This window comes from Somniosus microcephalus, chromosome 12, assembly GCF_052327205.1.
Source record: "Somniosus microcephalus isolate GS21.2 chromosome 12, FLI_Smic_1.0, whole genome shotgun sequence".
Taxonomy (NCBI): Eukaryota; Metazoa; Chordata; class Chondrichthyes; order Squaliformes; family Somniosidae; genus Somniosus; species Somniosus microcephalus.
In genome coordinates, this window is record NC_140998.1 from 58,131,687 (window position 1) to 58,145,492 (window position 13,806).

The 13,806-nt window shown below is 44.5% G+C and overlaps 2 protein-coding genes across 3 annotated transcripts in view; one reads left to right on the plus strand and one right to left on the minus strand.

The window, feature by feature from the left end:
- LOC147109216 (uncharacterized) overlaps positions 1 to 13,806 on the plus strand; it is a 370,234-nt gene that overhangs the window by 235,326 nt on the left and 121,102 nt on the right. The gene's annotated exons all lie outside the window — the stretch shown is intronic.
- The window catches only part of mdga2a (MAM domain containing glycosylphosphatidylinositol anchor 2a), a 1,193,698-nt gene that overhangs the window by 128,312 nt on the left and 1,051,580 nt on the right, over positions 1 to 13,806 (minus strand). For both annotated transcript variants that reach the window (XM_086002928.1, XM_086002927.1), the window contains one exon: positions 2,549 to 2,729. In XM_086002928.1, the coding sequence (XP_085859054.1) occupies positions 2,549 to 2,729 (181 nt within the window). The remainder of the gene's footprint in view (positions 1 to 2,548; positions 2,730 to 13,806) is intronic.

Genomic DNA, 13,806 nt, shown 5'->3' on the forward strand with positions numbered 1-13,806 from the left:
AAAAGTCTTGAGAGAATTTGATAAACAAGCCCTGGGATTGGAGATTGTTTGAAAGACCTTCAAAAGACTATGAGCTAGGCCTTAGAATTGAGGGTTTCAACCTGTGTGAATTGGTTTGTTACATCAGCAATTTCTGTAACTCAAGGCAGCAGCCAGCCCAATCACTCTGGTTAATTGGCTACAAGAAGCTCTTCTTGGTTCACTGATTCAACTAGCCTTCTAAATGTGACCTTTGAATATTGTGAATTAAGATCATGCGAAATTTACTTTAATAATGTACTGTAATCTTATTTTAATGGCATCCTCTATATTTATTTGTCTGTTTGTTTGCCCTTGTCCAGTATATGTTATATCATTTGAATAAATAATGTATTCAATTTACATGTAATGTGTCCCAATGTATTCCTTTGTTATGAATGGTATAATCATAAAATAGAAGACTTTAAAATTATTCTAACAATGTAATCTCCTCCTAATGTTTTCATGATGTGTTAAAAGGAAATAAAACTGATAAAATCACCTCAAATCTGGAGCCTGGAGCTTAAGATGAAAGATTGATTACATGCCAAAAGGCTTGAAGTAATTATTCAGCCAGATGGAGCAACTGTTGCTTTGAGTGCAGCCGGGGCTCAGTTGGTAGCACTTTCACCTGTGAGTCAGAAGGCTGTGGATTCATGTCCCACTCCAGGGACTTGAGCACAAAATTTAGGCTGACACTCCAGTGCAGTACTGAGGGAGTGCTGCACTGTTGGAGGTGCCATCTTTCAGATGATACGTTAAACCGAGGCCCCGTCAGTCCTCTCAGGTGGACATAAAAGATCTCATGCCACTACTCGATGAGTCGGGGAGTCCTGGCCAATATTTATCCTTCAAGCAACATCACTAAAACAGATTATTTGCTCATTATCTCATTGCCGTTTGTAGGATCTTGCTGTGTGCAAATTGCCTGCTGCGTTTCCTACATTACAACTGTGACTACACGTCAATAAATTGCTTATACAAAAGCAAAATACTGCCTGACCTGCTGAATATTTCCAGCATTTTCTGTTCTTATTTCAATAAATTACTTCATTGACTGTAATGGCTTGTCAAAGGCTCTATAGAATGGCACTTTCATATACTTGAAAGGTGTAATTCTCAGCACCTACCTTTACAAAGACTAAATCTCAACATGTTCTAGGCATCATGGACCATTGGGAGAATGCACAAAAAAAGTTATAAGGGGAGAAATTGAGTATCGTCCCATTTGGTGCGCGATTATCGGCCGGGCGCAAAGTTTAGCGCCTGGCGCTAATTATCGCCTCCGACTGCAAACTTGGCTTTTATTGCCCCTGGAGGTGATTGGAGCGCTAAATCAGGCACTGCACACCTGTCTTAAGGTGCAAAGGCCGAGGAGCGAGGCGCTAACTCAGAGCGCGGGCGCAGCTCAGGTAATGTCAGTCAGCGATGGAACACAGGCACACTGTCGCCAGTTCTTAAAGGGGAGGGTCGATCTTGCTCTCCATCCACATCCTGCTCATTGCAGCCTTGAATCTAGGCCTGGAGAGACCTGTACATCAACTCTGTTGGAAAGAACAATGAAGAGGCCCAGGAAAGAGCTCAGAGTGCAGCCCCCATAGTATCTTCTAAATTAGGAAGATCAATTAAATAAGAACCTGCAAAGTGCTGCTCAGTACCCAAAACTCCTCAACATAGCTTTGAATATCTCCTCAGAATACGTGGTGAAAAAATTTTGCCGACAAAAAAAGGCAGGAAGCGGTCGCCTTTAAATAGCGCTCCCCCAGTCCCTTCCCGACTGCAAAACGCTCCCCTCAACCTGTCGTTACTAGCAGCAGGTGGCACCACTCAATATCCGGTCCGGGGCGCTACCGCACGCTCAACTGATGTCACGATCTGCGGGCGCAGGAGATCGTGGCAGTAGTGTTTAGTGCCGCCGCAAAATGTCTAGTCAATTTCATGAGCGCCGCAAACATCGCCGCGCACGGGCGCTAGTTGCTTTGCGCCACATTAGCGCTCTCTTAAGGCGCTAACGGGAGGCGCAAACCAACCGAATCTTTCCCCCATAGTGCCTTAATTCACTCTTGAAAGACACCGTGCTTCAGTATAGTATGTTTTCCACTTCATTTTCTTTTATAGTCCATTGGTGCACTTACAAATTACAGTTGATGTCTTTTTGACAAGATTCCCAAGTGCCATACACCAATGTGTTCCTTGGAGTTAATCATGGTTCAAGAGACATTTGAAATGCAATATTATAAAACTGCATCAGGATCCTATTCTAAAGAGCTATACTGAATCAAAAAGCTTTTCAACCCATAAAAGTCAAGGTATGAACAGACTACACCAGTGATCTATGGTCTGCTTTATATGTGGTATAAAAATCATGTAACAAATGCTTTGTATAATGAGAGAATAAGTTCATAAATTAATTTTTTAAATGTTAAACAATCTGAGAAATTGCTGAAATTACCTCAAGCAATTCAATTTCCCATGGCTCTTTATAGCAATTGTCAGAGTTTGAAATGTTCCATAGTGTGATCATTCTTACCATCAGTGTACTTAATGACTCGAATGGTGGAATCACCTTCCCCAAATTGTGTAATAGGTGTCAGACGAACTTCGTAAGCCTCAGGCTTCAAGAGTTCAGTGAGGTTGTGTGTGATTAACTCTCCTGTCTGGATCACAGTATTCATTGCGATTTCTTGTTCCCACCAACGCTGTTGGCCAGTCTGAAAATAAAGCGAACAATGAGATTGATTGGTACCGAGAATCACTTCAATAGTTTGTTTTCTTAGAATAGTATTTACACTCAGACAGTAAATATTCTGAGAATTGACTGCTTCAATTTAAGTTTGACTACTTAAATTTTTTTTTAATTCTCCGTTCAACAATAAATCAAAACTAAGAAAGAGCTTGAAGCTGAGTCGGATTTCTACCTGTGCAGTTGCCCTGCGTTGCAATATCAATGGTTTAAATTTATATTGTAGGGGGAATTTTAACTCTCGGGTGGAAAGCCGGTGGAACATCCACCAACCACCAGGAGTTAAGATGGAGAATTCTTGGTAGGAGCTGAATAACATGGCTTCACACATTTGTAGCATTTTTTTGTCATATGCATATAAAATTAACAAGTCAGCAGTGTGATGGAATGCTCTTCACTTGCCTGGATGGGTGCAACTGCAACAAGAAAAAAGAAAGACTTGTATTTATATAGCGTCTTTCATGATCACCGGACGTCTCAAAGCGTTTTACAGCCAATGAAGTACTTTTTGAAGTAGAGTCACTGTTGTAATGTGGGAAATGTGGCAGCCAATTTGCACACAGCAAGGTCCCACCAACAGCAATGTGATAATGACCAGATAATCTGTTTTAGTGATGTTGGTTGAGGGATAAATATTGGCCAGGTCACCGGGGAGAACTCCATTGCTCTTCTTCGAAATAGTGCCATGGGATCTTTTACGTTCATCTGAGAGAGCAGACGGGGCCTCGGTTTAACGTCTCATCTGAAAGACGGCACCTGCGACAGTACAGCACTCCCTCAGCACTGCACTGGAGTGTCAGCCTAGATTTATGTGCTCAAGTCCCTGGAGTGGGACTTGAACCCACAACCTTCTGACAATATTCAAGAAGCTGAACACCATCCAGGATAAGGCAGTCTGCATGATTGGCAGCCCATCCACCACCTTAAACATCCACTCCCTCCACCACCGGCGCACCGTGGCTTCAGTATTTACTATCTACAGGATGCATTGCAGCAACTCACCAAGACTTCTTCGACAGCAACTCCCAAACCCATAACTTCTACCACCTAGAAGGACAAGGGCAGCAGACGCATGGGAATATCACCACCTCCAAGTCACGCACCATCCTGACTTGAACATATATCGCTGTTCCGTCCTCAACACTGAGTCAAAATTCTGGTACTCCATCCCTTACATTACTGTGGGAGTACCTTCACCATACGGACTGCAGCGGTTCAAGAAGGCGGCTCACCACCACCTTCTCAAGGGCAACTAGGGATGGGCAATAAATGCTGGCCTTGCCATCGACACCCACATCCCAAGAATTAATTTTAAAAATAGTATGGTCAGTGTCCCAGAATACAAGTTGTCCAGTCATATAAACATTTTTAAATTGGTTGTAGTTCATATTGCAATGACACATATCCTCACTAAGGATACAATAATGCAGTGCAGCTAGATTCTGACCAATCCCAAGCTGTATTTGCTAGAGGCGATTTGAGATTTATAGAGTTCAGACCAAGAATGTTAGTGCCAAGCTCATTTGTAATTCTGAAGCTGAAATTCCAGTCCTCAAACATACATTGCCTCATTGTTAGAAACAAGGTTGCCGTTCTGGTTTAATTCTCCTGTCACAGCTGAAAATACGAGAAAGAACAGTTGCAGAGTTCAGTGCACAAACAATGAAAATATAACAACTAATAAAAGCTGGATCTGCATTTGTATTTATGATGCTGCCACAGCATAACCATGAGCAATAGCATCAGGACTGAGTCGCAGAATGCAAGCTTTTCAGCCAGCTGAACAAAGTTCACAGTCTTCATATTCAAATGAAACATTGCTGTCTGATTTTAAGTATTTGATAACTCGGGAGTGGGTTGGAGTGTACAGATGCTGCCTTCCCAGTATAAAATTATGAGGAGCCTAGATAGAGTGGATAAGAAGGACCTATTTCCCGTAGCAGAGAGGTCAATAACCAGGGGGCATAGATTTAAAGTAATTGGTAGAAGGGTTAGAAGACATTTTTTCACCCAGAGGGTGGTGGGGGCCTGGAGCTCACTGCCTGAAAGGGCAGTAGAGGAAGAAACCCACATCGCATTTAAAAAGTACTTGGACATACACTTGAAGTGCCGTAGCCGACAAGGCTACGGACCAAGAGCTGGAAAGTGGGATTAGGCTGGATAGCTCTTCTTCAACCAGCGCGGACACGATGGGCCTCCTTCTGTGCCATAAATTTCTATGATTCTATAATCTGTATATCTGAATACAAAAGAAGCTCTGAGCTTCACCTGGGATGAATGAAATCCAATTGGTTGAAGCAAGTGAGACAATAGACCTTGTATAATGCCAGGGAAATTGCTATCAATGCACTTTGGATTTAAAACTCCCCTGTAGTCAATACTGCAATGCTCAGCTCTGAATTCAATTACTGTTTATCGTTTCTGCAAATATTATAATTTCATGGGTATGTGCTCCCCTGTTAAGAGGCAAATCAGTCCGTGAATATGATAAAACTTCATGCATAAGGAAAATTACACAGCTCGAGGACTTTATTCTACAGCTGATCGGTGGTTCCAAACATCCCCACAGTTAATTAATTCTGAACAATTTGCCATTCCGAATATATTAAAAAAGGTTAGAGTTCAGTTCATTTTTATTATAAAGATAAGTGCAATCAATTAAATAATGGCCATTAGGGTTGTATTTGCTACTTAACTTTCTGTAAGCACAATAAGAGTCATGAGATGTATATTACCATAAACAGTGGTCGGTCACAGGATTGCAAACACACTATGCCTGTAAGTGCTGCTGTAAACAGAATGGCCTGGAATTTGCGGTCCTGATGACGGCGAACTGGCAGTGTTCGCCATCATTTTGCCTTTGAAACTGACCGCAGCTTCAGGATTGGCGCATGCGCAGGCTAATGTGGAAATCGTCAAGTTGGGGTCTGTCATTCACTGCTCCGACACTGGCTGCACTGTGGGCCTGCCCCCAGGGTCGGCAATCAGTGTAATCTGTCAAATCATGGAAACTTCGGCTCTTCCGTGGTACTATCGCTGTTAAATACCCCATTAAAAGTTAGACCTTTTTGGATCAGGTGTAACTGGGGTTTTAACAGCGTGTTGACTGCTAAACAAAGGTTATGGCCCTGAAAAACTCATTTTAATTTTATGGAGTGTCAAATTAAAATTTTGAAGAAACTTTAAAAAAAAAAATTTTTTTTTTAAAGTTTGTTCATCTTTATTTCAGGTTTGTCTTTTCCCCCCATGTGAGAGTCTCAATGTTTGCTTCGCTCTCTCTAATATTTTTAAAAAGTTAGAGTCGAAGGAGCTTAGTCTCTTCCTGGTTCGCTGTCTGAGAATTCAGCGTTTTGATTGGCTGCTCAGACAGCTTGTTGACGGTACAGCAGCTCTTCGCTGGGAATCCCCATTAACTTGCGTTGATTTCAATTACGCATCAGAAAAGCCGAACTTCTCGCCAGAGATCGCGAGATCTTTGTGTGAAGCTTACTTCGGGGCCAGTGGCGAACGCCTTTGCTTCACCGCTGATTGCAAATTACGGGCCACTATTACATGAATAATCGATTACAGTGGAACAGCACCTAACGTTACATGACAACCCCAAAAAAGCAGCCTCAGTAACCTCCAGTTATTAATTTAAATGTAAAATCACACTCAAGCTAAACCCAAAGGGCAATCAATGCAAATGATTATATTTCATGAGAGTAAACATGTCAGAATTCCTGACTTTTAAAATGTTTTAAGTCCATTAGCGAATATGCTGGGCCAAGGCAGTAATGAGTGATATGTGGAACTCTCTCACTCCCTGAGCAATGTCAGGCACCCACAACTGTGGACTGTTTTCGACCCCTTCCTCGCAACACTAAGTAGACTTTAGGACAATTCATGTATCTCATTGCTGTTTGTGGGAGCTTGCTGTGCGTAAATTGACTACTGCAGTTCCTCTAATACAACAGTGACTACACTTCAAGCGTACTTCATGGGCTGAAAAACGCTTTTAACTGCAACACCCCCAGCCCTACTGAGCAGAGATTGGGAGAATCCCACATTGAGCAGAAACACCATCCCTACAAGAATAGATCAAGACTTGAGAACACAGGAAACTGTTAAATTAGAAGCAGGAAAAAGACTGCGCGCAACAGAAACCAATGACTCGTGATGTCTCACCAAACCAAGGTAAGGAACAAGACAATGTTGGCCCAAACATTGTAAAATAGAAGACTCCTCTCCCCGAGAGAAGACTGCACCCCCATTTCTCTTTGTTCCTGCTCCCCTCACAGAGCAGAACATTGCACTTCCTGCACTGAATAGAAAACATGGCCTAACACCCCCGTCCCCCAAAGAACAAACCTTGTTACCAGCCCCCACTAAGCAGAAATCAAGATGTCCAGCCTCCACTGAACTGAAACCCCATCCGGCCACCCTGCATCTCACATACCATTCTCCCCCCTCCCATAAACAAATCCACAGCCACCCCACCACTGAGCAGACATCAGTACACAAACCCTCCCCCCACCACACTAAGAAGTCTGACAACCCCCATCTCAATGCCAGTAACCCCCAAAACGAAACAGAAATCTACTATTAACACCCCTTTCTCCTTTACTTAGCAGAAATTCAACAAACCCTCCTCTCACCAACCTCCCATTGAGGTAAAACTCGGCCCTCCTCATCTGCTACTGAGAGAAAAGAGGTCCTGCTACCTCCCACCCCAGTGAGAAGAAAGCTGGCCATCCACCCCGTCCCAACTGAGAAAAAAGACTTGCATTTATATAGTGTCTTTCATGACTGCAAGACGTTCCAAAGCGATTTACAGCCAATTACGTACTTTTTGAAGTGTATTCGCTCCTCAGATAATGAAGCAGTCCATGCCCGCATGCAGCAAGACCTGGATGACATTCAGGCTTGGGCTGATAAGTGGCAGGTAACATTCGCGATACACAAGTGCCAGGCAATGACTATCTCCAACAAGTGAGGGTCTAACCACCGCCCCTTGATATTCAATAGAATAACAACTGCCGAATCCCCCACCATCAACATCCTGGAGGGTCACCATTGACCAGAAACTTAACTGGACCAGCCACATAAATACTGTGGCTCCAATAGCAGGTCAGAGGCTGGGTATTCTGGGGAGAGTGTCTCACCTTTTGACTCCCCAAAGCCTTTCCACCATCTACAAGGCACAAGTCAGGAGTGTGATGGAATTCTCTCCACTTGTCTGGATGAGTGCAGCTTCAACAACACTCAAGAAGCTCGACATCATCCAAGACAATGCAGCCCGCTTAATTGGCACCCCATCCACCACCTTAAATATTCACTCCCTCCACCACCAGCGTACCGTGGCTGCAGTGTGTACCATCTACAAGATGCACTGCAGCAAGTCGCCAAGGCTTCTTCGACAGCACCTCCCAAACCTGCAACCTCTACCAACCAGAAGGATAAGGGCAGCAGACACATGGGAACACCATCACCTCCAAGTTCCCCTCCAAGTTGCACACTATCCTAACTTGGAAATATATCATGTACTTTCATCGTCACTGGGTCAAAATTCTGGAACTCCGTCCCTAACAGCACTGTGGGAATACCTTCACCACACGGACTGCAGCGGTTCAAGGCGGTGGCTCAAGGCGGCGGCTCACCACCACCTTCTCAAGGGTAATTAGGGATGGGCAATAAATACTGGCCTTGCCAGCGACGCCCACATCCCATGAATGAATAAAAAAATGTAGGTAACGGGGCAACCAATTTGCACACAGCAAGCTCCCACAAATGACCAGATAATCTATTTTTAGCGATATCGATTGAGGGATAAATATTGGCCAGGACACCGGGGATAACTCCCCTGCTCTTCTTCAAAACCTGAGAGAACAGTTGGGGCCTCGGTTTAACGTCGCATCTGAAAGACGGCACCTCCGACAGTGCAGCACTCCTTTAGTACTGCACTAGAGCGTCAGCCTAGATTTTTGGTGGCTCCATGTGTTGTCCCCGTTGCAGAACAAAGTTATGCAACATACAGTAAACCAATATCATGTGTGCTCTGTTTTGCAGGATGCTACCAGGCCTGTCCTCGACTGTGTCTGTCCTGTTTCCCGCACTTCTGCCCTCACCCCTTCTCCTCCCTCCCCGTTGTCCTCACCTTCCACCCCACCAGCCTCCACATTCAACAGGTCATCCTCCACCTCCAGCATGATGCCACCACCAAAGACTTCTTCCCTTCGCCTCCCCTTTCACTATTCTGATGGGAATGTTCCCTCCACGACACCTTGCTCCACTCTTCCATTACCCCCACTCCCATTCCCCCGGCACCTTCCCATGCAAGTGCAGGAGATGCAACACCTCCCCTTTCACCCGTCCAGGGACCCAAATGCTCCTTCCCGGTGAAACATTGATTTACTTGTACTTTTTTCAATTTAGTATACTGTATTCACTGCTCACGATGCAGTCTCCTCTACAGTGTCAGCTATGGCTCAGTTGGTAGCACACTCACCTCTGAGTCAGAAGGTTATGGGTTCATAACATAGCACATAAAGCTAGGCTGACACTCCCGTGCAGTGCTAAAGGGAGTGCAGCACTGTCGGAGGTGCCATCTTTCGGATGAGACATTAAACCGAGGCCCTGTCTGCTCTCTCAGGTGGACATAAAAGATCCCATAGCACTATTTCGAAGAAGAGCAGGGGAGTTATCCCCGGTGTCCTGGCCAATATTTATCCCTCAGCTAACATCACTAAAAACAGATTATCTGGTCATTATCACATTCCTGTTAGTGGGAGCCTGCTGCGCGCAAATTGGCTGCCGTGTTTCCCACATTACAACAGCGACTCCACTTCAAAAGTATTTCATTGGCTGTAAAGCGCTTTGAGACGTCCGGTTATTGTGAAAGGCGCTATATAAATGCAAGTCTTTTTTTTACACTTTGGGGAGACCAAACGCAGATTGGGCGACCGCTTTGCTGAACACCTCCATTCAGTTCGCAAGCGTGACCCTGAGCTTCCGGTTGCCTGTCACTTTAATTCTCCACACCACTCCCACTCTGACCTCCCTGTCCTTGGCCTCCTACACTGTTTCAATGAAGCTCATGCAAGCTCGAGGAACAGCACCTCATCTTTCGATTAGGCACTTTACAGCCTTCTGGCCTCAGCGCTGAATTCAACAGCTTTAGATCATAACCACTGCTCCTATTTTCTTGGACAGCAGGTGCTGATAATGGTTCTGCTGTTACCATGTACATCTCCTCTAGACCCATCTTTTGTTACTTTACTTGTCCCATTATCAACCCCTTTTTCCTTGCCCCTTTTGTCATTTAATTAAACCCACTCTATCACAGACCTTCCACTTTGTCTGACCCCTCCCCCCCAGCCCATTCCCTGGCTCTGTACTTGCTTATAAACAGTTAAATCTCTTAACTTCTTCCAGTTCTGGTGAAAGGTCATCGACCTGAAACATTAACTCTGTTTCTCTCTCTGCAGATGCTGTCTGACCATCTGAGTGTTTCCAGCCTTTTCTGTTTATTTATTTATTTCAGGCATGGGAACTGATGCTCGAGGACTGTTCTGCTTGATAAGTTGACCTATGGATCTGACTGTAGTGCAGTTTGCGCACAGAGTAGGGGTTCCTGAGAGGAGTCATGAGCGAAGCGTGCAGGGGATTAGGCCCTCTTCCCAAAGCAGCCAGCCTCTTCGCTGCTGTGCAAGAGCAAAGAATGGGGGGAATGGAGTTTTGCTGCAAGATAAAAGCATCATGACAGCTGCCAGTTAGAGGACACGGACCTGTAGGGTGCATTGCTGGTGATCACACACCAGGCGCATATTAATGGTGGAAGCCCCTGCAATTTGTGATAACGGTGAGGTCATGTGACAGAGCTCACAGCACCATGGATGCAGTCAATGGCGCCCTGAACCTTAGGGAATCCTGAAATCTGTGCAAACTTCAGACCTCTATCCTGCTCCACCTGGGTGGCCATGGGGAATTGCCGAACATATTTGCTGTAGCAAACACGACACCAGTCCCCTACTTAATACAAGCTGGAGACAAAGAAGTTGAGAGCTGCACTGAACTTGACTGCAACAGGCAATGCTGAGCTATCTGTGGCAGTTGTTTGCAGTTATTGTTTTTTTTATTTATTCATGGGATGTGGGCGTCACTGGAAAGGCCAGCATTTGTTGCCCATCCCTAAGTGCCCTTAAGAAGGTGGTGGTGAGCCACCTTCTTGAACCGCTGCAGTCCGTGTGGTGAAGGTACTCCCACAGTGCTGTTAGGGAGGGAGTTCCAGGATTTTGACCCAGCGACGATGAAGGAACAGCAATATATTTCCAAGTCTGGATGGTGTGTGACTTGGAGGGGAACTTGGATGTGGTGGTTTTCCCATGCACCTGCTGCCCTTGTTTTTCTTGGTATTAGAGGTCACGGGTTTGGGAGGTGCTGTTGAAGAAGCCTTGGCGAGTTGCTGCAGTGCACCTTGTAGATGGTACACACTGCAGACACTGTGTGCTGTTGGTGGAGGGAGTGAATGTTTAAGGTGGTGAATGGGGTGCCAATCAAGTGGGCTGCATTGACCTGGATGGTGTCGAGCTTCTTGAGTGTTGTTGGAGCTGCACTCATCCAGGCAAGTGGAGAGTATGTGAAGGAATAAGCAATATACCTATTCAGAAAAATACACCATTCTATAAAAGAATTCTGACTTTATTAAAACATGACATACTAGGTCTGGAAATCTAAAAATCGAACAATGGAGAAGCTGTAAACAGCATACAGGCTATTGAGATAAGATAAGTTGTTGACACTGAATCAATAGCCTTGTTGAAACAGGAGGTTGGAGGTTCCTGATAGTCTGAAGCTTTGGAAAGAACACAATTGGTATACCCTGTTAAGGTGTCTTAAATTACACTTTGGAAAAAAACACAGAAAATTAAAGAAACATATGCCTTCGTAAAAATGACATCAAATGAAACATAGGAGACATGAGTCTGTGTTGCAACCAACTGAGGTGACTTAAGAATTGTATAGAAGACCTTGGTAAGAATGACATCAAATAGATGCACCTGCTCCACACCGTTTTTTATGATAAGCTTCGAACACCTAAGGGTAGAGACATAATTCTTAATGCTACAAGCTGCTCCAACTGTAAAAATAGCAGGGGTCAGCAGAAAAATGACTAGAGATAATTAGCTTACATCAGCAGAAAACTTCAAAGGAAATACCACTGCAAAAGGGTATAAAAATTGAACTTTCAAATGGGATGATAGATTTGCTGTAAAGGGGCAAAGCGATTCTCAACTTCAGAGGTAAGCTCTGTAAGTCTTCAACTCTTTGTATCTCGGGGATCAAGGTATTTTATTTGATTTTGGTGGATATCCTGGAATAAACTAAGAACTATAAAACTAGTGAAGTTAAGATTTGAGAACAAGGATCTCTGATAATAGAATTGTAAGATTTCTGTTTTTGGAACTGTTAATGTTGAGATTGAATCACCAACTGTAAATTACATGTCGGTTCTTTAATAAATCTATATATTTTTAAAATTGTCTCACGTAGAACTTCTGTATCAAACTCGCGAACTCAATCTCTGTACGCTCTTTGGTGAGGAGTTGCAGAATTCTGGGGGAGTTTTCTGGACCCTCATAGTATCCGGAAGGTTACAGTCTAGCTAAACTTATTAAAAGTGCTATCTGGGGGACGGTAACATCTTCAGGTTGTTCCTTTCCTTTAGGGAGAGATAGTCTGGACCTTTAGACCCAATTAAGTGTCTTTAGGATCCGGCTACCTCAAACTTTAGTTGGAGGTGAATGGGGAATACACTTGATCCGGGGTAGCCCTAAAGGGGCTAGGACTAGTAATTATCCCTTCAAGTATTCCATCACACTCCTGACTTGTGCCTTGTAGCTGGTGGAAAGGCTTTTGGGAGTCAGGAGGCAAGACACTCACCATAAAATATCCAGCCTCTGACCTGCTCTTGTAGCCACAGTATTTATGTGGCTGGTTCAGTTAAGTTTCTGGTCAATGGTGACCCCCAGGATGTTGATGGTGGGGGATTTGATGATTGTAATGCCATTGACTGTTGAGGGGAGGTGGTTAGACTCTCTTGTTAGATGTGGTCATTGCCTGGCTCTTGTGTGGCACGAATTTTACTTGCCACTCATCAGCCCAAGCCTAAATGTTGTTCAGGTCTTGCTGCATCTGGCACAGACTACTTCATTATCTGAGGAGTTGCGAATGGCACTGAACACTGTGCAGTTATCAGCGAACATCCCCACTTCTGACCTTTTGATGGAGGGAAGGTCATTGATAAAGCAGCTGAAGACATTTGGTCCTAGGACACTGCCCTGAGGAACTCCTGCAGTGATGTTGCAGTAAGTGACAAAATTCTGTGACAACCTCCCTAGAGAAGTGCCGCCTCCTCATGCGCTGATCCTCAGAGAACTGCAGGCATGTTATCCTGGGCCTATAAACTCTGTTTGGAGGCTAAGGATTCCTGTGACCATGTCTCTTTCTATTTGCTCTCCCTGCAGCTGTGTTTGGTTGTTCTTCCTGATGCTGTCCCTCCTCCTCCTCTTAGCCAAATGGCATTTCAGAAGGACCCCTGAAGAACAAAATGCGTTGCCAGAAGCCCGTTTAGAATTTTCTACAGCTGCTACAAGCACTCCAAAATGAGTCCAAGTAGCCAAACCAACAAAATAATACAAGCGGAATGTCTCCCAGAACTTCCCTATCCTTTGACCAGAAAGCAGCTGAGGATCCCTTTAAATATCACTGGAAATGGCCGCCGCCCAACTTGTACCACACAGAGATTATAAATGGGATGAGGAACTGATGGCCCCAATGTGTGCAGAGATGAAAATGGCATTGATCTTGACAAATTTATTTGACCCCGATTTATATAGTTTCATTAGACCCACAGCCTCTTTCCAGTAGGAGCTCTGGCTACCGACATTGAGGGTCACCCATGAAGTGGAACAAGCAGATAACCACAGGTGATGTATTGCTTCTGCTCACTTAGGCAACAGAACACCTATGGATAACAGATCTGTGAGATTTGCAGTTTCTGTGGT